The sequence below is a fragment of the Neoarius graeffei genome, chromosome 5, assembly GCF_027579695.1.
Source record: "Neoarius graeffei isolate fNeoGra1 chromosome 5, fNeoGra1.pri, whole genome shotgun sequence".
Classification (NCBI taxonomy): Eukaryota; Metazoa; Chordata; class Actinopteri; order Siluriformes; family Ariidae; genus Neoarius; species Neoarius graeffei.
In genome coordinates, this window is record NC_083573.1 from 5,133,294 (window position 1) to 5,160,058 (window position 26,765).

At 39.3% G+C, this 26,765-nt stretch overlaps 1 protein-coding gene across 1 annotated transcript in view; it reads right to left on the bottom strand.

Moving 5' to 3' along the window:
* Positions 1 to 1,090: 1,090 nt before the first annotated feature.
* klhl14 (kelch-like family member 14) overlaps positions 1,091 to 26,765 on the bottom strand; it is a 33,206-nt gene continuing 7,531 nt past the window's right edge. Inside the window, exons 3-9 of the mRNA XM_060920368.1 lie at positions 22,974 to 23,095; positions 7,251 to 7,340; positions 7,077 to 7,155; positions 6,810 to 7,000; positions 5,945 to 6,103; positions 4,425 to 4,582; positions 1,091 to 1,360 (exon numbers count right to left, since the gene is read on the bottom strand). Of these exons, the coding sequence (XP_060776351.1) occupies positions 1,220 to 1,360; positions 4,425 to 4,582; positions 5,945 to 6,103; positions 6,810 to 7,000; positions 7,077 to 7,155; positions 7,251 to 7,340; positions 22,974 to 23,095 (940 nt within the window). The 3' untranslated portion in view covers positions 1,091 to 1,219. The remainder of the gene's footprint in view (positions 1,361 to 4,424; positions 4,583 to 5,944; positions 6,104 to 6,809; positions 7,001 to 7,076; positions 7,156 to 7,250; positions 7,341 to 22,973; positions 23,096 to 26,765) is intronic.

Sequence of the window (26,765 nt, forward strand, 5' to 3'; positions counted from 1 at the left end):
ACGTCTCTGTGTCAGCTATCGAAAGAGCTTTAAAAAAAAAAAAAGGGGGTCCAAAAATTGAAATTCAAGAGGCAGTAACAATCCAGAATTTCCATTTTATTTTCATTGTTTAAAATGTATAATAACATAACAGGATTTGATAATAAATCCCATGGGCACAAAAATGTTCCACCGCAAGAGACTATTTACAGGAATGAAAATTAACATAGATACCTCTCCTGATCGAACGGGACGACGGCTACGCTAACAGTGCTGCTCTGGAATCTTGAAACATCGAAATTTATTGAGTTATTTACTTATTTATCCATCTCTCTCTCGATTTATTTCAAATTTGTCAAATTTATTGCTGAACCAATGATGGACAGCGTCATTATATGTTCGAAAAGAAATGAGAAAGAATGAAGCTAGGATTAGAAATAGGCACTGTTAAACATTAACAGGTAATATCTGAAAGAAAAGGGAAAGAAAAGCGTAACGAGGTTCTTCGTTAACACCATGCAGACACAGCACATGGCTCGGTAAACAATATGTTTGATTGTTCGTTGGTTTTAGTCCTCGTCTGTGTTACAGTCGAGGAGCTTTATTTATTTATTCATTTATTTATTTATTGATGACTACTTCGTTCCCCTTTCGTCCTCTGTACATACGCTGTACCATATACAGTATGGCTACGATATTTAACAAGCAGGAGCGTGGCGAACAATTCTCTATTCTACAGTGTTACGACGGGATTCATGAGTTTCGTCTAGAAGAAAACAATTCGATTCTTTTGCTGAATCGTTCCAGGACATAAACACAGTTCAAATTTCCAACATTGCATCAGCTCGGAATAATGCTCTTTTTTCTTTTTTTTTTTCTCCACAAAATACAAAGTACAAATGGAAGCTATATCGGTTATGCGTGCGATATCGAGTTAAGCCAAAAAAAGAAAGAAAGAAAGAAAGAAAGAAAGAAAGAAAGAAAGAAAGAAAGAAAGAAAGAAAGAAAGAAAGGGAAAGGTGAGCAAAGGTTTAAATGTCAACACACATGAAACCAAATTGTATTTCTTTTTAAAAGTATTAACGAAAGAAAGAAGGAAAGAAAGTGCTTTCGTCAGACGTGTAAAAAAATAATTTATACACCTCCTATGCAATCGGTCTGTCTCGACAGTCTGCATCGTTTTGTTTAACGATGGCCTTTCTGTCCATCCTTAGGGTTTTTTTTTCCACACAATTATCTGTCATTTGTTAAACGGCAGGCAAGCTGGGAGGATGACGGTGGCACACGCTGGTCCGGCTAAAGGTTCTGCGACTTCGCCTTCGAGTTCAGTCCACGTTCCTTTCTCTGGGCTGTAGCAGATCGTGGACGACTTGTAAGCTCCCTGAAACAGAAACATGTTTCAGTGAAAATTCACCAAAACATCAAGAAATAACATGTGAACAGCACTAAGTCAGGAAAAAAAAACACATGTTGGAATCGGACAACAATCAACATCAATCCTGAAGCGTTTTATTCCTCTTACACCACAGAGATTTCCAACCGTTACAACTTTACAACACTACAGCAGATACTGCTGGGTTTCAGTCACGTGACTTTTCTTAGCGGAAAGTTTTACCGGAAGTGAAATACAGTGGTGCTTGAAAGTTTGTGAACCCTTTAGAATTTTCTATATTTCTGCATAAATATGACCTAAAACATCATCAGATTTTCACACAAGTCCTAAAAGTAGATAAAGAGAACCCAGTTAAACAAATGAGACAAAAATATTATACTTGGTCATTTATTTATTGAGGAAAATGATCCAATATTACATATCTGTGAGTGGCAAAAGTATGTGAACCTTTGCTTTCAGTATCTGGTGTGAACCCCTTGTGCAGCAATAACTGCAACTAAACATTTCCGGTCACTGTTGATCAGTCCTTAGAGGAATTTTAGCCCGTTCCTCCGTACAGAACAGCTTCAACTTTGGGATGTTGGTGGGTTTCCTCACATGAACTGCTCGCTTCAGGTCCTTCCACAACATTTTGATTGGATCAAGGTCAGTACTTTGACTTGGCCATTCCAAAACATTAACTTTATTCTTCTTTAACCATTCCTTGGTAGAACGACTTGTGTGCTTAGGGTCATTGTCTTGCTGCATGATCCACCTTCTCTTCAGATTCAGTTCATGGACAGATGTCCTGACATTTTCCTTTAGAGTTCGCTGGTATAATTCAGAATTCATTGTTCCATCAATGATGACAAGCCGTCCTGGCCCAGATGCAGCAAAACAGACCCAAACCATGATACTACCACCACCATGTTTCACAGATGGGATAGGTTCTTTTGCTGGAATGCACTGTTTTCCTTTCTCCAAACATAATGCCTTTCATTTAAACCAAAAAGTTCTATTTTGGTCTCATCCGTCAACAAAACATTTTTCCAATAGCCTTCTGGCTTGTCCACGTGATCTTTAGCAAACTGCAGATGAGCAGCAATGTTCTTTTTGGAGAGCAGTGGTTTTCTCCTTGCAACCCTGCCATGCACACCATTGTTGTTCAGTGTTCTCCTGATGGTGGACTCATGAACAATAACATTAGCCAATGTGAGAGAGGCCTTCAGTTGCTTAGAAATTACCCTGGGTTCCTTTGTGACCTCACCAACTATTACACACCTCGCTCTTGGAGTGATCTTTGTTGGTCGACCACTCCTGAGGAGGGTAACAATTGTCTTGAATTTCCTCCATTTGTACACAACCTGTCTGACTGTGGATTGGTGGAGTCCAAACTCTTTAGAGATGGTTTTGTAACCTTTTCCAGCCTGATGAGCATCAACAACGCTTTTTCTGAGGTCCTCAGGAATCTCCTTTGTTCGTGCCATGATACACTTCCACAAACATGTGTTGTGAAGATCAGACTTTGATAGATCCTTGTTCTTTAAATAAAACAGGGTGCCCACTCACACCTGATTGTCATCCCATTGATTGAAAACACCTGACTCTAATTTCACCTTCAAATTAACTGCTAATCCTAGAGGTTCACATACTTTTGCCACTCACAGATACGTAATATCGGATCATTTTCCTCAATAAATAAATGACCAAGTATAATATTTTTGTCTCATTTGTTTAACTGGGTTCTCTTTATCTACTTTTAGGACTTGTGTGAAAATCTGAAGATGTTTTAGGTCATATTTATGCAGAAATATAGAAAATTCTAAAGGGTTCACAAACTTTCAAGCACCACTGTAGCTGGTGGTCGAAACGGCTGCCGTAGTGCAAACAACTAGCGATAACTTATCAGAGCACGCTCATAATCTAGAAGCCACTGCTGGCTTTAGATCTATTCAGAAGATTGCTGTGTGCAATGGAATCGACCCCGACAGTCTGGGAAAGAAGGATTTGTCATACGATCTCGAAAACGACCCTTCAGTCGAGTTCCCCGACATCTCGAACTATCTGGTGTTGCAGACGTCCTTCTTCACCGCAAAACACATGAAAGCGTGGAAGAATACGGAGGCTTACAGTACAACTTTTTTGTATGTGGCTGGGTAAAGGACCTCGCTATCAAGTTTGCTGCCCAATGAGTCCCGGATTGTTTTTGCCTGTGTAAGTGTGTTTTTTTTTTCGTTTGCGTCTTGACAACGAAGCGCTGCAAGTTGAAGTGTAAAAAAACAACAGTTGGCTTGATTCTCACTTGTGTTGGCTCTTATCTCTCAGCTAGATCATTCACAAAGATCATCAGAAACCCCTTTAAAGACCTGGATCTGAGTTCAACAAGACGGAGACGAAGTGATCACGGCGCATTGTAACTGTACGGCTGGGGAAGAATTTTGTCGCGACCTTCATGCGTTTAGACTTTGTGAGGAGGAAACAAAGAAACAGCTGGGGACTTTAGCGCTTCGGGACTAAAAAAAAGTACCGTAAAATAACGACACATCGCAAGAAAAGCACTTGGGAAAACACGAAGGACTGAGCTGAGAGGGAAATTCAAACCTTTCACCGAGTGAAACTCGAGCATGCTTCGACTCGGCTCCCTTCGATTTCAGTGACAGGTTCAAAAGCCACCTTTCTGCACGTCCTGTTTGTTCATTCACCCTTTTTTATTAGTTACAGCGAACCCTGAAGAAACTTTTATCAGTTTCACGCTTTGATCGATTCGAACATCCTAAAACAATGCAAACGTAAGGCATTTTTCATGCGAGCAATGCACCTTCTCCGTACAAACGCTTCATCAGCTGAGCTTTGGTTGACCACCAGCTAAAGTTTTGAATAACTAATGAGGCGGCTGTGACGTCACGTGAAACCCAGCAATAAACGGTCGTTCCCTCACCAGACCGTACCGTACGTCCTCCGCTCCCAATGCCTCCTGACCAATCAGGATGCAGAAGTTAACAGCGCTGTGGTACAATCCACTACAATCTTGTGTATTTCTGCTCACATCTTGCCAGATGTTGGTTGTAGTTACCATGCTCCAGCTGTAGCCTCCAACCAGGTAAATGCTGTCGTCCAGGACGGCGCAGCCGGGACCACTGCGGCCCTCCAGGATGGGCGTCTGCAAGATGTTCCACTGATCTCCTTTCGGGTCATAACATTCCACCAACATCACATCCAGATGAGAGAATCCTACAGGAAAACACAGAGATCGGTGAGCGTCTTGGAGAACGGAACGGAAGACGCATTTTCTTCACCCGAGACCCTGTTTATTAAAACCAGCAAAACAAAATTTAAAAAGTAAACGGAAATTTTTACTTGCAATTCTTTTTTACCCATTCATAAAGCATGCAATCGTGATCTTAAGAAAAAACAATGTCATATCTTTGAAGATCTAGATGAGCTCCATGAAATAGATCACTTCAATTCTAGCCCGAGGGCTGATTGTTCCTTGGCAGTTCATGGAAAAAAAGTGAAATCTTACTGAAGCTTATGAACAGGACAGATAAACTGACTTGTGTCGTCGGTTACTTTGATGCAACAGCGCTGTTGAATTCTGAACTCTGATTGGTCGGAATGTGTTGATTCATTCTCGGTATTAATGAGCTCGGTCTAATACGTTAGCATATCGTAGAAACTTTTATCAGTTTCTACGACACTCCCTGGCCACTTTATTAGGAACACCCATACATCCACCTGCTGTTTTATTTTCTGCAGTTCTCTGATCAGCCGATCCCTCGACAGCAGCACGATGCATCAAATCACGCAGATACAAATCAAGAGCTTCAGTTAATGTTGACAATGTTCAAACATCCGAACGGGAAAAATTGTGATCTCGCAGTGAAGTGTGACTTTCTTTCTTTCACTGTGGTATGGGTGTTGTTTGAGCCAGATGAGTATTTTTGGTTTGAGTATTTCAGAAACTGCTGATCTCCTTCCTGGGGTTTTGACACACAACATTCTTTGTTGTGTGTGAAAAACAAAAAACACTGAGTGAGCGAGCGACAGTTCTGTGGGTGGAAAAAACAAACGTCTTGTTGACAAGACAGCTCAGAGGAAAATGACTAGACTGGTTCGAGCTTTTTTTGCCAGGAAGGATATAGTTACTCATATAATCACTCTTTACAACCGTGGTGAGCAGAAAAGCATCTCAGCATGCAACAGGATAAAAAACACATTGGGTTCCACTCCTGTGAAGAACAGGAAGCTTAGACTCAAGAACAAGTTCCTATTAAAGTGGCCGGCGAGCGCGATTGATAACTTGTTTCTCGGATGCTGAACAACATTCACTGTGACTGTAAATGAATATATTTATTATATTTGTGTCGTTTCTTCATAAATTAAAAATAAGTTCAAATGCTGGAAAAACCTGTGGTATAAGCTGAATAACACACTTTGGGAAGTGATGTCCTCGGAAAACAATTCTTAATCAAACTAATTAGTCCTTGATTATTTTCCTGAAACAGCACATCCTGAAGTTCGAACCTACTTTCCCTCAATTCTTTTTGAACATTTTTTTTTGTCCCGTACAACTTGAATTCATATGGATTTTACCTTTTAAGTGATTGCCACCAATCGCGTAGAGGCGGTCGTTCATGACTGCGAGTGTGTGTATCGCACGTTTAGTGTTCATGTCCTGTTTCCTGGCCCACACGTCCATCACCGGGTCATAGCAGTACAGCCAGGACACGTACTCGCCATTATGGACTCCACCTGTGTGCATTTTCATATATATTATTATAAATACTCTTGTACGTGTAAAGTTTTTTCAGGATATACTGCATGACATGAAAATGACTGTGCGGTGGGTGGAGCTTAACGCCTTCTTCAAAGTTGCCAAGTTTCTCATTATGCATTGATCGCAAGTGGACAAATCCATACATTCATTATCTCTAGCCGCTTTATCCTGTTCTACAGGGTCATGGCGAGCTGGAGCCTATCCCAGCTGACTATGGGCGAGAGGCGGGGTACACCCTGGACAAGTCGCTAGGTCATCACAGGGCTGACACGTCGACACAAACCATTCACATTCACACCTACGGTCAATTTAGAGTCACCAGTTAACCTAACCTGCATGTCTTTGGACTGTGAGGGAAACCGAAGCACCTGGAGGAAACCCACGCAGACACGGGGAGAACATGCAAACTCCACACAGAAAGGCCCTCACCAGTCGCTGGGCTCGAACCCAGAACCTTCTTGCTGTGAGGCGACACACCACCGTGCCGCCATGGACAAATCCAAAAACAGTAAAATAAGCACTTCTTGATCTGTTCATTTTTGATATTTTCTGCTGCTATTGTGATTAGACATGCTATCGACGCAATTTATCCACAAATCTGACATTTCTTTCAGATTCTACCTGCTTTAAATGTAGGAAGATTTTTGAAGGGAATCTGACTGTATCTTTCAACAGACTCACCTGAAATGTAGATTTTCCCATTATGGACGGCGCCGGCGTGAGCTGCGAGGGGTTGAGGAAGAGACGAAACATAGTTCCATTCGTTAGTCTCCAGGTTATACGCCTCCACGCTGGACAGGTAGCCTGTCTCGTTCCTTCCTCCAATCACGTAAAGGTGTTTATCAAGACAACATGCAAAGAAACTCGCCCTCCTGAAGAACAAATCATATAGACTCGGTCATGTCTTTAACATGGTCATAAAAAAAAAAAAAACTTTATAATCCGTACCTCTCCTGCATCGCAGGCAGCTGGATCCAGCTGTTGAATCTCGGGTCGTATCGGCTGACAAAATTGGTGCTGTGTTTGCCTGCAGAGGAATCAGAATTCATTTACACACCCTTCAAGACGGATTGTGTTTGTACCAGTCGAACAAGAACTAATTTCTATATTTCTTGATGTTACCGTTCGGGTTCCACTGGTCTTCTCCACCCAGTAGCAGAAGAAAGTTCTCCACTTCTACTACACAGTGATGGGCGCTGTTGTAAGGCATTACTGCAAAGCCAAGCCAGACGAAGAACGATTAAAAACAGCACTGGTGGTCAAATTGGTCAAATAACAGCAGCTCTGACATGTTTATATGAACGTGATCATTTCTCGAGTAAGCACGAACACATTGACTTTCACATGTTATTTAACCAAGAAATACATTATGCTACGTGAATGGCGTTTAGCTCTTATGCAGAGCGACGTACAACATACCCAAAGCAGCCTGGGGAGCAGTTAGGGGTTCGGTGCCTTGCTCAGGGGCACTTCAGGTGTTCCTGCTGGTCCAGGGAACTGAACCGGCGACCTTTTGGTCCCAAAGCTGCTTCTTTAACCACTCGGACACAGCTTCCTCATCATATCATAGCTATCGCATTGTGTAATCACTGCTCTGATGACTTTTTTTGGAAAGAGATGTTTATGTAGCATTTAGGGAAGGAGTCTCCAGTCTCAGTAACATGATAAGCTGTTTTTTTTTTTTTTTGTCTTCACTTCAAAATGACTCTTGACAGCTACTACAGCGTAACTTACTCAACCGGGCCCAGTGTCATGATCCGTATTTGGGCCTTACTCTACAAGTGCCAGTGGCACTTGAGCATCGGAGTCGCAACTCGTCCAACGCTGACAGATGGCATATGGCAACCTTTGGGCAATTTAGAGTATCCAGTTGACCGAGTCTGCATGTCTTTGGACTGTGGGAGGAAACCAGAGCGCCCTGAGGAAACCCACACAGTACTATAACGTCAGCAATAACAGGACCTACGGTAACAAGAATGCTTCATGAATGTTCTGCCACATTAAATGGGTAAAATGTACGCTGTGTTTTGTCATCGTTGGCAAATTGCTGTGGTATAAGAGGGATAAAACACTTGAGGTGCTGTTAGAGGAAACTTCACTGTGGAAACTGTAACTCTGCTTCCCTTTGTTGATTATTTTCCTCTACCAGGACAACACAAAGTGTTTACTTCCTTATATTATATCTCAACAAGAACAAGAAACTGCATGGGTTCCCATATCGCCATGTTTCTGCAGCAAGGACAAAAAAAAAAAAATCAACATAAAATGCTCCAGCTAAAGTGCAGATGTTCTTATCAGCATGTTTTGTCTGTCTTGAACACGACCACTTTGTTGATGCGTCTCCATCTAAAGTGACCCCGCTGTTGGAATAGAGAGAAACGGTCTCGAGGTGGCAGTCATAATGAACACGATCATGTTCACTCAATAAATCTCTGGCCCGTGCCACTGCTGTGTAAATCAGTCGTACGTTAAGAGCCACCTGTCTGTCTCTATCATTCATCTCCACTGTCACTTCTCCGCTGCCTGATGGATCGCCGTCGCTGGCAAATTAGACAGCCTTGAATCGCACTTCTTTCATTGACCAATTCCACAAAGTTCTGCGAGTGACACGTTTGAGCTACAGCCTGGCAAGATAATACTGTACGATTTTATCGAACAGAGGTCAAGTGAGGTGACTGCAGGAGCAGAGGAGAAGGCAGCGAATAAAAAGATCATCCAAGGAAACGGGAGCAAATATCAAATGGAGGGTGATTCCACGATTGGCTCTTATACATCGTAAAAATTCAACTTTTCAACATTGTATCGACGGAAAATACCATTCAAAAATGCATTTTTTACAAGGTTTTTTTTGAGCAAATGAGGAACGGGGTTAAGGTTTTTAGCGTAGAATTTGCAAAAATACACATCTGATTAACTACAACTCAAGCTATGAACGTTAAAGCTGTTCTAATTATGTATGTAAAATTTTGTTCGTTAATTAATAATAGTTGATTAATTATATGTTCGTTTCATTCAGTCAATAATTCTGCGTAAGAAGTTTGTACTTTCAAAATGTCGCAATATCAAAATTAATTCTATCCACTTTCACTGGATATGAGCAATCGCGTGCTCTGATTGGCTACTCTACGACTAGGATATCAGCTCATATACTGAGAGTAGAGAAAAACAAAATGGCGGAGCGTGTTGCTGAACCAACCGAGGACAAAATAAAAACTATTCGAAAACAAAACCCCAAAAAATAAAAAAAGCAACAAAATATGGAATGAAAGTATTTGATGTGAAGAACATATCTTTTTTTATTTTTCAAGAATTATTATTATTATCGCATTTTTCACAAATTGCTGTCATTTCGCAACTTTTTTACATTCTAAGCGGAAATTATTTTGTCGGACGCTTTGTATAAAGCTTTTATTGATCGAATTTGCAAATAATAATAAAAATAAAAATGCTCTGTTTCTCAAAATCCAGTGAATGTGGATAGAATAAAACAGTTATTCCGCTCAATCTTGTCGGCGATCAGCGCACGTGCGACTCGATTTCGTGGAATGTTAAATAGCTAGTTATTATTTCGAGAACATGAATGAACATCGTGTTCTTTTCTTCTTCACATGATCTTCAGGAATTTCGGGATGAAATTAGATTCAGTTCGAAATGTCTTGGGACAACCTTATCTTGATGCCATCGCTGCGTCGATTTTTATTTGTGCACAGAAGCTTGTAGATTATAGACTCACTCCTGTGTAATATGACAACAGATTTCATAGCGAATGTCTTAATTTTTATGAAAGCTATCCAGTGTATATATACTCGTATGTATTTATAATTTCTATGTTATTTACAACCAAAATAAGGAAACAAGGCCAACTGTCATACATTTGACTGCAAAAATAAACAAAATCATTACAATTAAAGGTGTCAGATTCGTTTTTTTTTAAATCAAAACCTTAAAAAATATATAGAACGTGATGAGAAATAATTATTTAAGCCATGGCATCAATACAAGAGTATTATATGATGGAGAAAACCCATTTGGAAAACTGAGGTCTGGGCCAGGATGCTTGTTTGTGTTTACGCAGTCTTTTTACAGACACGCCCCAATATTCTTTCACTCCACCCCTCGAAAAACATCACGATAAAATCATTTGAATAAATATACTGTATCAGTAGCACGGCGGCACGGTGGTGTAGTGGTTAGCGCTGCCGCCTCACAGCAAGAAGGTCCGGGTTCGAGCCCCGTGGCCGGCGAGGGCCTTTCTGTGCGGAGTTTGCATGTTCTCCCCGTGTCCGCGTGGGTTTCCTCCGGGTGCTCCGGTTTCCCCCACAGTCCAAAGACATGCAGGTTAGGTTAACTGGTGACTCTAAATTGAGCGTAGGTGTGAATGTGAGTGTGAATGGTTGTCTGTGTCTATGTGTCAGCCCTGTGATGACCTGGGGCCTCATGTACAAAGCTTGCGTACGTACAAAAAAGCTACGTATGTCACTTTCTGCGCAAACATTCGTATGTACAAAGATTGACTTGGCGTGGAAAAGTGTGGTACTCTACACAAACCTCATGGCTGGCGTACGCACATTTCTGGTGCATCTTGGTACTTGGCGACACTTAGAGGCAGAGCAACGCAACTACATTTAGGCCTACTCGGTCAAGAGTCATGACATGGCGATAAGAGGCATCCAAAAATGCATCGGAACATCAGGATGCGTGAATTGAAATGTATGTCAGTCATACGACATTGTCGAGACACATAATGCAAGACTGTTGGGTAAATGCCAACAGATCCATCAACCATCCCTTCCATATTGTAATTACGGGAAATGAGAAACCCCAGCAATATCATTTCGATATTATTCCCATTGACTATTGGTTAATTAATTAAATTAAAGAATGCACATGCAGGACCATGCATTGCAGCTAGCTTAATAGATCTTCCTCGCGCATTTGCCGCGAGGTGTCAGACTGAAATATTATTAGTTGATGTTGCGTGGGGTAGCCTTATCACATAATTACCAAGATCAATATATGAAACGATTTCCAAGTGCGTACAAATCGGACACAACTGTGGTGTGTGGCATGTTACACAATGTGGCGCAGCGGCACGGCGTGCCAATAATGGAGCGAGACCTGCCGGAGGACCCAGACCCTGGGCCTCACAACGAGGTGCCACAGTGACATGGCATACAAACCCGGCAGCGCTTAATAGCCACAATGTGAAAAGGTAAGGACAGACGGGACACCATTCATTTTTTAAGATATTCTTTTAATGTGTTATTCAGTTCCTTCAATTCCTCGCGGATTCCCTCGAGGTTGTCGTTAATCGCCTCTATCCCCTTTAAAATTTCCCCCTGTGACTCAAGGACCGCGCGCGTCAGCACCCGGCCTATGGACCCGGCGACAGGGGCAGGCGGTGGAGAAGGGGGGCAGGTGACAGTGACGCTGGATCCGCTCGGCTGGGGGTCCTCTTCCTGCTCGGGTGGGATGGACTGGGGGCCTCCTGTTGTTCCCTAGCACCCTGCTAGAATACATTTGTCATTAAAATCCTATTGTGGAAAATATGTGCACATGTTTTATTTCTGGTTACATGTGGCTAGGAATATTGGGCCTACTAAGAGAGGAAGACATTTCCTCAAATACAGGGTGTCCCCGAAAAAATGTACACATTAGAGCACTAAAGGTGTTTTTTTGTTTTCAAAACCCATGTAACTCAAATAGACACTCATTGTGGCGCAGGCACTGCGGACGATGCGAATCATACCGTTATCTTGGTATAGGCTACATTCACATTCAGTGGCATACAATCAGTGACCGTTGCATGTCTCATAGCATACACTTTGAACATCACTTTAATTGGAGGTGACAGAACAATTAAGTGATGTATGTGAATTCTATTACACTGTGCTAAAGGCAGGGATTAACGCGAATAAATGTTAATGTTAAATGTTAATAATAAATGCTAAATGTTAATTTGATTAACGCGAGATTTCTAACATTTAATTAACATTAACGCGTTAGTAAAAGTTGCCATGTCTTTTACCTAACGCAGGCCTTACTGCAGGTCTATTTATACTAATTAACATATTCAGTGTGGAATAATTGAGGGAGGAGACGGGGTGGGGAACGGGGCTCGTGCATGTGCGCCAAATTCCACGTTGATTGGGATGTACAACAGGAGAGTGCGTGGAAACCTTCGTACGCACTGATTGATACATCCGGATTTTTTTGGTCGTACGCAAATTTCCCGATTTTGACGTGCGCACATATTTAGTGGGAAATCCACGCAGGTCTTTGTACATGAGGCCCCTGGCGACTTGTCCAGGGTGTACCCCGCCTTTCGCCCGTAGTCAGCTGGGATAGGCTCCAGCTTGCCTGCGACCCTGTAGAACAGGATAAAGTGGCTAGAGATGATAAGATGAGATATATAATTGGTTTTTTTCCCCTCTCTCATGAAGAATGATGTCTGTCATATTTTTTCAGTTGCTGAAGTCATGGTTCTGAGTTTATTGATCTATTTTGCCCCCTAGTGGACGAACAATGACTCGCACTTTTTAATCTGTCAATTCAATTCTGGTCCACAAGGTGATTTGAATTGAGAGGATAGATAATACAATGATTTCATGGGTCGGATTACGGGCGGTACAGTGGTATAGTGGTTAGCGCTGTCGCCTCACAGCAAGAAGGTCCTGGGTTCGAGCCCAGTGGCCGGCGAGGGCCTTTCTGTGCTGAGTTTGCATGTTCTCCCCGTGTCCGCGTGGGTTTCCTCCGGGTGCTCCGGTTTCCCCCACAGTCCAAAGACATACAGGTTAGGCTAACTGGTGGCTCTAAATTGACCGTGAATGTGAGTGTGAATGGTGCAATGACCTGGCAACTTGTCCAGGGTGTACCCTGCCTCTCACCCATAGTCAGCTGGGATAGGCTCCAGCTTGCCTGCGACCCTGTAGGACAGGATAAGCGGCTACAGATAATGGATGGATGGGTTGGATTACACCCTGTTTCAGGCTGCTCTTTGACACATCACTGAGTGGGTAAAATGTGAAACCATCGAAGTGAACTCTGCTGGCCATTGATGCAGGAGGTGTGGCTTTGTGTTCATGGCTGGGACCGGGAGGCGGGGTCTATTCAACACCTGTTGTACTTCACCTGCTTCACCTCGAGCTTCAGTCTTTACTCGTGCACCTTTAAAACGGACACTTCATTTCCACACCAGGCTTTTAAACTCAACTTAGCTTTCATGAAAATATTATATTCATAGACCGACTTACTTGTGACTTTCAAAATTAATTCATGAAACCCATCATAGTCACCAATCGTTCACTAATTAACCATTAACTAGCTCTCCCCTGATGAAGAAAACTTCATCAGACTCAGATTGGGGTAGATAGCAAGTTCAGTACACTAGATGGCACTCACTCTTTAAAAAAAAAAATAAAGCAGGATAAGTCACAGATGCTGTCATGTCCCTGGAGGTTTTTAGTGTAAAGTATAAAATATGTGCCCTCTTTTGGGTGGTGGATCAATGCAAAGTCTGGAGTAAATGTTTTAGCTGAAGGACATTTTTTTTTTTGAGAAAATAGACTTATTGAGAGAAGTACTGAGTATGTAGAGAAAACAACAACAACAACAACAACAGCATTTACTTCAAATGCCATCTGTCTTCAGGGACACTTTATACATAATAATCCAGTCGTGACAAAAAACAAACAAACAAACAAACAAACAAACAAACAAACAAACAAACAAACAAACAAACAAACACATGCCTTTGCCAAAAAATAAATGAATAAAAGAAGAAGAAAGTCTGCTCACATTCTCTACTCTGAGAGTTTAAGGCACAGATCTTGCTCACAATGTTTGTTTGGTGTTTGGTTCATTTTTTCTTGTTTTAAGACACCTAGCTCACTAAAAATAATTATTTTTTCATCTGTTTTTTTCATCTGTTCACTTTCTTTACATGTTTTAAAGGCAGCTAGCTCACTAAAAATAATTGTTTTTTTCATCTGTTCGCTTTCTTTACATGTTTTTAAGGCAGCTAGCTCGCTAAAAATTATTGGAAAGTATTTGGTCACTTTCCTTATATGTTTTAAGACAGCTAACTCGCTATATATATATATATATATATATATATATATATATATATATATATATATATATATATATATATATATATATTTTTTTTATTATTTTTTTTTTTTCATCTGTTCACTTTCCTGCTATGTATTTAAGACTTGGCAAAGCTTGCTAAAAATGATTGGTGTCTTTTCACTTTCTTCACATTTTTAAGACAGTTAGCTCACAAAAATTGATTGTTCACTTTCTTTACCTATTTTTGAGACAGCTAGCTCGCTAAATAGATCGTTTTTTTCATCTGTTCACTTTTTTTTTTTACATGTTTTAAAGGCAGCTAGCTTACTGAAAAAATATTGTTTGGTGTCTTCACTTCCTTCACGTTTTTGAGACAGCTAGCTCGCTAAAAAGTTATCATTTTTTCATCTGTTCACTTTCCTTCACATGTTTTAAAGGCAGCTAGCTTACTGAAAAATTATTGTTTGGTGTCTTCACTTTCTTCATATGTTTTTAAGACAGCTAGCTCGCTAAAACTGTTTGGCATTTTTTCACTTTTTTCAAATGTTTTTGAGACAGCTAGCTCGCTAAAAATGTTTGGCATCTTTTCACTTTCTTCACGTTTTTAGACAGCTAGCTCGCTAAAACTGTTTGGCATCTTTTCACTTTCTTCACATATTTTTAAGACAGCTAGCTCGCTAAAACTGTTTGGCATCTTTTCACTTTCTTCACATGTTTTTAGACAGCTAGCTCGCTAAAACTGTTTGGCATCTTTTCACTTTCTTCACATATTTTTAAGACAGCTAGCTCGCTAAAAATGTTTGGCATCTTTTCACTTTCTTCACATGTTTTTGAGACAGCTCGCTCACTAAAAATGTTCATTTTTTCATCTGTTCACATTCCTTCACATGTTTTAAAGGCAGCTAGCTTACTGAAAAATTATTGTTTGGTGTCTTCACTTTCTTAACATGTTTTTAAGACAGCTAACTCGCTAAAACTGTTTGGCATGTTTTCACTTTTTTCAAATGTTTTTGAGACAGCTAGCTCGCTAAAAATGATCTTTTTTTCATCTGTTCACTTTCCTTCACATGTTTTAAAGGCAGCTAGCTCACAAAAAATGAACTTTTTTTCATCTGTTCACTTTCTTTACGTGTTTTTAAAGCAGCTAGCTCGCTAAAAATTATTGGACAGTATTTGGTCACTTTCTTTATATGTTTTAAGACAGCTAACTCGCAAAAAAATTAGTTTTTTTTCATGTGTTCACTTTCCTGCCATGTTTTTAAGACACCTAGCTCGCTAAAAATTATTGTTTTTTCACCTGTTCACTTTCTTCACATGTTTTTGAGACAGCTAGCTCGCTAAAAATGATTGGGTTTTTTTATCTGTTCATTTTATTCACGTTTTAAAGGCAACTAATTTCCTAAAAAATTATTGTTTGTTGTCTTCACTTTCTTCAAATGTTTTTGAGACAGCTAACTCACTAAAAATGTTCGTTTTTTCATCTGTTCATTTTCCTTCACATGTTTTAAAGGCAGCTAGCTTACTGAAAAATTATTGTTTGGCGTCTTCACTTTCTGACATGTTTTTAAGACAGCTAGCTCGCTAAAACTGTTTGGCATCTTTTCACTTTCTTCACATGTTTTTAAGACAGCTAGCTCGCTAAAACTGTTTGGCATCTTTTCACTTTCTTCACATGTTTTTAGACAGCTAGCTCGCTAAAAATGTTTGGCATCTTTTCACTTTCTTCACGTTTTTGAGACAGCTCGCTCACTAAAAATGTTCGTTTTTTCATCTGTTCACATTCCTTCACATGTTTTAAAGGCAGCTAGCTTACTGAAAAATTATCGTTTGGTGTCTTCACTTTCTTAACATGTTTTTAAGACAGCTAGCTCGCTAAAACTGCTTGGCATGTTTTCACTTTTTTCAAATGTTTTTGAGACAGCTAGCTCGCTAAAAATGATCTTTTTTTCATCTGTTCACTTTCCTTCACATGTTTTAAAGGCAGCTAGCTCACAAAAAATGAACTTTTTTTCATCTGTTCACTTTCTTTACATGTTTTTAAGGCAGCTAGCTCGCTAATAATTATTGGACAGTATTTGGTCACTTTCTTTATATGTTTTAAGACAGCTAACTCGCAAAAAAATTAGTTTTTTTTTTCATGTGTTCACTTTCCTGCCATGTTTTAAGACACCTAGCTCGCTAAAAATTATTGTTTTTTCACCTGTTCACTTTCTTCACATGTTTTTGAGACAGCTAGCTCGCTAAAAATGATTGGGTTTTTTTATCTGTTCATTTTATTCACGTTTTAAAGGCAACTAATTTCCTAAAAAATTATTGTTTGTTGTCTTCACTTTCTTCAAATGTTTTTGAGACAGCTAACTCACTAAAAATGTTCGTTTTTTCATCTGTTCATTTTCCTTCACATGTTTTAAAGGCAGCTAGCTTACTGAAAAATAATTGTTTGGCGTCTTCACTTTCTGACATGTTTTTAAGACAGCTAGCTCGCTAAAAATGTTTGGCATCTTTTCACTTTCTTCACGTTTTTAAGACAGCTAGCTCGCTAAAAATGTTTGCCATCTTTTCACTTTCTTCACATGTTTTTAAGACAGCTCGCTCACTAAAAATGTTCATTTTTTCATCTGTTCACTTTCCTTCATGTTTTAAAGGCAGCTAGCTTACTGAAAAATTATTGTTTGGCATCTTCACTTTCTTCACGTTTTTAAAACAGCTAGCTCGCTAAAAATGTTTGGCATCTTTTCACTTTCTTCACATATTTTTAAGACAGCTAGCTCGCTAAAAATGTTTGGCATCTTTTCACTTTCTTCACATGTTTTTGAGACAGCTCGCTCACTAAAAATGTTCATTTTTTCATCTGTTCACGTTCCTTCACATGTTTTAAAGGCAGCTAGCTTACTGAAAAATTATTGTTTGGTGTCTTCACTTTCTTAACATGTTTTCAAGACAGCTAGCTCGCTAAAACTGTTTGCCATTTTTTCACTTTTTTCAAATGTTTTTGAGACAGCTAGCTCGCTAAAAATGATCTTTTTTTCATCTGTTCACTTTCCTTCACATGTTTTAAAGGCAGCTAGCTCACGAAAAATGAACTTTTTTTCATCTGTTCACTTTCTTTACGTGTTTTTAAGGCAGCTAGCTCGCTAAAAATTATTGGACAGTATTTGGTCACTTTCTTTATATGTTTTAAGACAGCTAACTCGCAAAAAAAAATTTTTTTTCATGTGTTCACTTTCCTGCCATGTTTTTAAGACACCTAGCTCGCTAAAAATTATTGTTTTTTCACCTGTTCACTTTCTTCACGTTTTTGAGACAGCTAGCTCACTAAAAATGATTGTTTTTTATCTGTTCATTTTATTCACGTTTTAAAGGCAACTAGTTTCCTAAAAAATTATTGTTTGTTGTCTTCACTTTCTTCAAATGTTTTTGAGACAGCTAACTCACTGAAAATGTTCGTTTTTTCATCTGTTCACTTTCCTTCACATGTTTTAAAGGCAGCTAGCTTACTGAAAAATTATTGTTTGGCGTCTTCACTTTCTGACATGTTTTTAAGACAGCTAGCTCGCTAAAACTGTTTGGCATCTTTTCACTTTCTTCACGTTTTTAAGACAGCTAGCTCGCTAAAAATGTTTGGCATCTTTTCACTTTCTTCACGTTTTTAGACAGCTAGCTCGCTAAAACTGTTTGGCATCTTTTCACTTTCTTCACATATTTTTAAGACAGCTAGCTCGCTAAAAATGTTTGGCATCTTTTCACTTTCTTCGCATGTTTTTAGACAGCTAGCTCGCTAAAAATGTTTGGCATCTTTTCACTTTCTTCACATGTTTTTAAGACAGCTAGCTCACTAAAACTGTTTGGCATCTTTTCACTTTCTTCACATGTTTTTGAGACAGCTAACTCACTGAAAATGTTCGTTTTTTCATCTGTTCACTTTCCTTCACATGTTTTAAAGGCAGCTAGCTTACTGAAAAATTATCGTTGGGTGTCTTCACTTTCTTAACTTGTTTTTGAGACAGCTAGCTTGCTAAAAATGATTGGTTTTTTATCTGTTAATTTTCTTCATGTTTTAAAGGCAACTAGTTTCCTGAAAAATTATTGTTTGGTGTCTTCACTTTCTTCATATATTTTTAAGACAGTGAGCTCGCTAAAAACTGTTTTTTTCATCTGTTCACTTTCCTTCCATGTTTTTAAGACACCTAGCTCACTAAAAATGAACTTTTTTTCATCTGTTCACTTTCTTTACGTGTTATTGAGACAGCTAACTCGCTAAAAATGATTGTTTGGGCATCTGGTCACTTTCTTTACATGTTTTCAAGGCAGCTAGCTCATGAACAGTGTGTGATATGTGGTAAATTTCTTTGTGTAGTTTTAAGGCAACTAGCTTGCTAACAACGTTTCTTTGGTGTCTGCTCAGGTTGTGGTTGCCACTCTGCACCTGTATTTTTATGGCTCTATTTTATACTCTCTGTTTTTAGCTAGATCACTAATATTAGCAGTCTTGTTTGTTAACAGCAGGTTTTTGGAGAGCTCGACACTCCAGAGTAGCTGGTCCCTTCTTTTTGTTCTTTTTTTGTATGTTTAGCTCGCTAGTTTATTCGTCTGGACTCTGTGAACTGTGCTATAAAAGGCAGAACCTTTTTTATAACTTATGGCATCTATGAACAGTTCATAAAACAAACAACTTGTCAGGTTAATGAGAAACGACAAAGTGTAAACGCTTCTGTTCTGATATGAAGATGTAAGAAATCTTATTGGCTGGGACAAAGTGCTGACACTGGAGACTCCTTCCATGACAGTTACAGAAAACTTTTTCCGAAAACCATTTCTGTGGCACGTCCAATGTACAAGTCCCTGTGAATAAACTGTACTATGGAAATGATAACATATTAAAATGAGCACTATCGAGCTGCTGGTATAGAAAGTCAATCAACACGTTTTGACCAGTCGTGACATGTTTCTCCCAGAGAGCTCTGCAGATCCTCAGTGCAGACATTGCTGCTTGAACCACATGATAATGTGTTCAGGATGATTTCGCGATTTGGATATCCTAAATAGCCATGGGCCATTTGACACTCAAAGCTCATTGAGAAAACAAATTGTCCTCGAACACTTTGACCCTGTATATTTTATACTCATATAGCTAATTCTATATTGAATGTCTGATTAAAATGCCAATATCTCCCATGGTTCCTATGGGCAAAGCTGTTTTTAATGGGTGTAGATATCCAGACATGCATTTGTCATTACCCAACGAAATGTCCTTTTATATGTTTATCTTCCTTGAGGTGATGAAAAGTACATTACACAAAATATGAAGAATAAAACATTTAAGGGTATGTTATTCTTGGAAAATAATCAACGTCGGCTAAGTGGGGTTAATGTTCCCAACGTGATGTTTGTTATCTAATAACAGCACATCCTGAAGTGTTTTATTCCTCTTACACTGCAGCAATTATCCAACTATTTGAATTTTGTGTTGTTGTTAATGAGCGTCACATTGCCTCATTGACAGTCAAAGTTCCAGTGATGCAAAACGTAACATCACAGTTTGATATTTGACTCGGACAAAGGGCTGACACTGGAGACTCCTTCCATCAGTGTTCAATAAACATCAGCAGTTATACCTTTTTAATTTGATCAATTTCTGACAGATTTTTTACTTATTGGTGCCCGCTGTACACGTTCCTGTGAATGAGTTGTTACTATCGAAGCGACTAAAAAAAATAAAAGTGCATTACTGTTGATATATTGACTATGTATACTCATCGGCCACTTTAATAGGAACCCGTTCTTGATTCTAATATTCTTGTTCTTCGCAGGAGTGGAACCCAATGTGTTCTTCTGCTGTTGCATGCTGAGATGCTTTTCTCTTCACTACGGTTGTAAAGAGTGATTTTTGAGTGACTATATCCTTCCTGGTTAAAAAAACAAAACCAAAAACCTTGAACCAATCTGGTCATTTGGCTCTGACCTCTCTTATCAACAAGCTGTTTGTTTCTACCCACAGAACTGTCGCTCACTCACTCGCTCGATGTTTTTTTGTTTTTCGCACCATTCTGTGACTGTTGTGTGTGAAAACCCCAGGACAGGGGTTCTCAACCTTTTGCAACCTGGGCCCCACCAAAGCTGGTTCATTGCAGTTGGGGGCCCCTCTTCTCGCCCCGCCCCCATCCCCCCCCCAAACACACTCACCCGCAGTGACGCCACCCGACCTACAGCACCTTACATCGACCGATAGATAGATAGATAGATAGATAGATAGATAGATAGATAGATAGATAGATAGATAGATAGATAGATAGATAGATAGATAGATAGCTAGCTAGCCCTGGGCTAGATTATTATTATTAGTAGTAGTAGTAGTAGTAGTAGTAGTAGCAGCAGTAGTAGCATTATCCATTCCATAGAAATACATAGGCCTATTATCATTATTAGGCTATTGTTATAATTGGCAGTAGCACCACATTTCTAATCTGCTTTCGGGCATTATTATAATTATTATTATTATTATGGCCTATTATCATTACTAAGCTGTTGGCAGTAGTACAAGACTTATGTTCTTTCAGGCATTATTATTATTATTAGGCCTATTATTATTATTATTATTGCTGTTGTTGGTTGTTGATATTATTATTATTATTATTATTATTATTATTATTATGCTATTATTAATAATAGGCATCATTATTATTATTATTATTATTATTATTATTATTATTATTATTATTAGTGTTTTTATTAGGTATTTTATTAGGCTTATCATTAGCTGGCTATTGATATCATTGGGAATTGGGACCAGGCGTGAATTTAGGTTTTACTTTTTACTGTGCCTTTGTGATCTGCATTTGCGTTAATGCGAGACCTGAGCCTGCTTTGCCTTACAAAGATCCTCGATTCTTGGCGAAATGTTTGACAAGCACAGTCTCAAGTCATCCTCAATTTGCGCACGATTGCGATATTTCGTTTTGAGCGCAGTCATTTTTGAAAATCCTGCCTCACACAAGTAGGTCGATGCGAATGGGATGAGCAGTTTCAAGGCTACGTCACACAGTTGCGGGTACTCCTGCATCAATGCTGCCCAGAATGTCGAAAGAGGGCATGAGGTGAAGACTGCCTTAAGTCTACTGTCACTCTTCAGCTCAATAAGCTGTTCCTGCATGTCAACTGGAAGTTCGTCAGCAGTACACACAAATGGATCTCGAACCCACGCAAAAGAGCGATAATCCTCTGTGAAGTATGCCGCAAACTGTTTTCTCATTACCGACAGGTGCTCTGACGCTGCTTGAAAGACAGATGAGAAATCGTGGGAAGTGCCTGCATTACTGATAAAGTCTGCAAGGCTTGGGAACATATCACAGTTCCCCCGACTGATGCGGCCACACACACAAGATTTTATGATAGATTTTATAATAGTATTGATTTGTATGTAATAGTCCAATGTCCTGCATTTTGACATGGGTAAATGTGTTGTATCTGCTTAGCTACTATAGCCTGTTAGCCCCAGATTTTTTTTTTCCCTCCGTACATGAAGCCTACTCGCGACCCCCCTGGAGTACCTCCGCGCCCCACCAGGGGGGCGCGCCCCCCCGGTTGAGAACCACTGCCCCAGGAGATCAGCAGTTTCTGAAATACTCAAACTAAAAATACTCACCTGGCTCAAACCTTGGGGGGGAGTCATGGCCTAATGGTTAGAGAAACAGCTTTGGGACCAAAAGGTTGCTGGTTTGATTCCCTAGACCAGCAGGACTGGCTTAAGTGCCTTTGAACAAAGCGCCTCACCCCCAACTGCTCCGACAAGAGTGGTGGCGTACCTTGTGTCTGATTAGCCAAAGAAAAACTGATGATGCGATTATCAGTTTGGGCATTGAACCCGACTGACTCAAACCTCCACTCATGCCACAGTGAAAGAAAGTCATGTTTTGAGATCACCATTTTTCCCATTCTGATGTGTGAACATTAACTGAAGCTCTTGATTTGTATCTGCATGATTTGACGCATCGTGCTCCTATCGAGGGATCGGCTGATTAGAGAACTGCATCAAACACCAGGCAGATATAGGGGTGCTCCTAATAAAGTGGCCGCTGAGTGTATGTTGTTTTACGTTTATTGTTAATATAGCTGCTGTTTAGCGAACATTCCGCAATATTAACTGTAACTAAACTGAAAACGTTTAATGATGTCTTCCCTGAATTCATAAAAATGTGTTGTTGTTGGTAAATTGCTGTGGTGTAAGAGGAATAAACCACCTCAGGATGTGCTGTGATTGGTGATCATCAGGTCACACTTGCTTATCCGTTTTCTGTTCCTCTTGTTCGGTGACATGGAGACGAACATGAAGTATTATACCACAGGGTCATGTTATATTCACCATCCAATCCACAAATACAGCACACATTTTAATCTGTGATAAATTGTTTCATTGTCATCTCTTCACCTAAACGAAATCCTTGTGTGCGTGCATGTGTGTGTGTGCGAGATCATCTGCTGATAAATCCTCACTAAATCTTCAAATTAAAATTCATCTTGCTAACAGACTGTTGCAAAAGAAAAAAAGGAGAAGAAAACGCAAAAAGAAGGGACGCCAGAGCTCCACAATGGTGTGAAGACGAGTCACGCTCTGATTAATAAGTTACATTAAAAGCGATAGTGATACATCATTACCTCAAGCGTCTAAGGAGTTCGAACTTTCTATTTTACCGCGGGACGAGTCTGGTGGTGAGATGTCACGATCGTTCTGGAAAGAAAAAGAAACATTTCCAGGACGGAGATTAGGGCACTCACTTGTAAGGATCTTCCATGTCTTCTTTTCATCGTCGTAGTACTGCACGAGATTACTGGGGAGGCGGTCAGGTCCTGGAGGCAGACCTCCAACCAGCAGGAGCATCCTTTTGTTGGAACGGATTCTGGCATATCAGAAGGTAGAAGTACACGGAGACAGAAAAACAAATCATGTTTGAGTTGCTGGATAGGAAACTTGTCACCTCACGTACGGTATGACTTAAAATTGACTTTTTTTCCTCCTTCAGTATCATCAGAAACGTATTCCTCTCAAGGGACCTTCATGAGATATTTTAAACAGCTGTATAAACTTTATCAAAAAGTCAACGGGGAAAAAACTAGAAAAGCTGAGACTTTCATGTATCCTAATAATATTTCCAACACCCCAGCATGGTTTGAACACAATATGAACAAAAATTACTTTCGTACACCGAGAGTTCTCAAAAAAAAAACAACCTTGTACAGTGGTGTGTCACGTGGTATCCTTTCGGAGAATGTAACCCTGCTGGAAATTCAAATTCCATCTGTGTAATATCGAGTACTTATGTCATAAACTCAATGTACAGTATGTAGAAATATATTCACAATAAAAATCTCACCATGACTGCACTTCTTGTAGAAAAACCTGAAATGTTTATATAACTAGCTACTAATATGATCATTAGCTCATTTTGAATATGCTGGTAAAACATAAAAGATTGCAAAACTAAAACTGTTTTTTCCCTTTCTTTTTTTCTTTTTTGGGCGGTGGTTATTATTTTCATTGAAAGTGAGCTTGGATGTTAGAAAAGTACAACGCCAAGAACATACTCATCTTATGCAAGTGTTAAACTTCCTTTCAAACATCATTTCACGTCAGCGAGAGCTATACTGTGTCCTCGGTTCAATTTGGATTCGATGATGGTAAAGATGAAGATTGAGAGAGGCCCACTGAGCTCTGAGTGCTTCCTATCATGTGGCCATCCAGTTACTGGAGGCCTGAGCTCGAAGTCCAAATCCAAAACAGAGCTCCAGAGTGATGAATGCGAGGATGGAGGGAAGAACGATGGCATTTCTGTCATGTTGAGCAAATCTGTCCTACCGAATCCTGGGAATAAGCGAATAATCTTTCTTTTTATTGGAAATTAAACATATGGTGAACCCACGGTGTCCATGAAGTATAGCCAGGGGCACTGTGTTTTATTTTTTCATACATTCCTGTATTCTGTACAGTGCTGGAAGTGATGATTAACCTTATTACAGTTATGCTTGAACTCTTACGTGTCTTATTAGCCGATTTTGAATTGTCCAGGTTTAATCCAAACCTCAAGATCTCACAAACAAACAAGCCAGCCTGAAGTTAGCTAAGACCCGAATATGTTCTGTCAGTGGAAATGCCAGGAATGAAAAGCTCTCTGGCTTGAATAAACAGACAAAATATTACTCTGCAGCATAATGAGCCTAATTTAAATCCGGAAAACAAATCTATCCCATGGAAGACTTTGAAATTTCTCTATAAGGGATGACTGACAAAAAAAAAACAGTTTCGTTTTTACTGGATTATATGTATGTTTACTTTATCATGCAGTATGTGGCGATGAGTGAATGCTCCTGCTCTTCTTTAATGCAAATTACTCGTTAAATTGTTTATGGACGTCCAAACAACTGATCATCTCAGCCAGGAGAAGAAAGCCATGTTTACTCTCAGTGCACATCACATCACTGAGATTAAATGCATTTCTGCCAAATGAATTTCCTGATGACTTCCTGAATTTATTCCTTGGTCTTGGTAATGACATCACAAAAACCTCCACGAGCAAATGTTCGATGATAAACTGCCTTAATATTGTACATGAGGCCAAAATTACATGATGAGTATGGCTGGATTATGATAAATATAGGCAGTGTGTGCCCTGTGATGACCTGGCGACTTGTCCAGGGTGTACCCCGCCTTTCGCCCGTAGTCAGCTGGGATAGGCTCCAGCTCGCCTGCGACCCTGTAGAACAGGATAAAGCGGCTACAGATAATGAGATGAGATGAGATAGGCAGTGTGTTATGAACAGTATGTTATGAGCAATATATTATGAACAGTGTTTTATGGGCAGTATGTAATGAATATTATCTTATGAACAGTATGTCATGAGGAGCATATGATGAACAGAATGTTATGAACAGCATACTATGAACAGTGTGTGATGAGGAGCATGTTGTGATCAGTATGTCATGAACAGTGTGTTCTGGGCAGTATGCAATGAATATTGTTATGAATAGCATGTTATGAACAGTATGTTGTGAGCATTATGTTTTGAACAGGATGTTATGAGCAACATTAAAGGCAGTATGTTATGAGCAGTATATTAAAGGCAGTATGTTATGAGCAGTATATTAAACGCCTTATGTTAAGAGCAGTATATTAAAGGCAGTATGTTATGAGCAGGATATTAAAGGCAGTATGTTATGAGCAGTATAGTAAAGGCAGTATTTTATGAGCAATATATGAAAGGCAGTATGTTATGAGCAGTATATTAAATTATGTTAAATATTAAATTAAGTTATGAGCAGCATGTTATGAGCAGGATATTAAAGGCAGTATGTTATGAGCAGGATATTAAAGGCAGTATGTTATGAGCAGTATATTAAAGGCAGTATGTTATGAGCAGTATGTTATGAGCAGTATATTAAAGGTAGTATGTTATGAGCAGTATGTTATGAGCAGTATATTAAAGGCACTATGTTATGAGCATTATGTTATGAGCAGTATATTAAAGGCAGTATGTTATGAGCAGTATATTAAAGGCAGTATGTTATGAGCAGTATATTAAAGGCAGTATGTTATGAGCAGTATGTTATGAGCAGTATATTAAAGGCACTATGTTATGAGCATTATGTTATGAGCAGTATATTAAAGGCAGTATGTTATGAGCAGTATATTAAAGGCAGTATGTTATGAGCAGTATATTAAAGGCAGTATGTTATGAGCAGTATGTTATGAGCAGTATATTAAAGGCACTATGTTATGAGCAGTATGTTATGAGCAGTATATTAAACGCAGTATGTTATGAGCAGTATATTAAAGGCAGTATGTTATGAGCAGTATGTTATGAGCAGTATATTAAAGGCACTATGTTATGAGCAGTATGTTATGAGCAGTATATTAAAGGCAGTATGTTATGAGCAGTATATTAAAGGCAGTATGTTATGAGCAGTATGTTAAAGGCAGCATGTTATGAGCAGCATGTTATGAGCAGTATGTTATGAGCAGTATGTTATGAGCAGTATGTTAAAGGCAGCATGTTATGAGCAGTATGTTAAAGGCAGTATGTTATGAGCAGTATGTTATGAGCAGTATATTAAAGGCAGTATGTTATGAGCAGTATATTAAAGGCAGTATGTTATGAGCAGTATGTTAAAGGCAGCATGTTATGAGCAGTATGTTAAAGGCAGCATGTTATGAGCAGTATATTAAAGGCAGTATGTTATGAGCAGTATATTAAAGGCAGTATGTTATGAGCGGTATATTAAAGACAATATGTTATGAGCAGTACGTTATGAGCAGTATATTAAAGGCAGTATGTTATGAGCAGTATATTAAAGGCAGTATGTTATGAGCAGTATATTAAAGACAGTATGTTATGAACAGTATATTAAAGGCAGTATGTTATGAGCAGTATATTAAAGGCAGTATGTTATGAGCAGTATATTAAAGACAATATGTTATGAGCAGTATGTTATGAGCAGTATATTAAAGGCAGTATGTTATGAGCAGTATGTTAAAGGCAGTATGTTATGAGCAGTATATTAAAGGCAGTATGTTA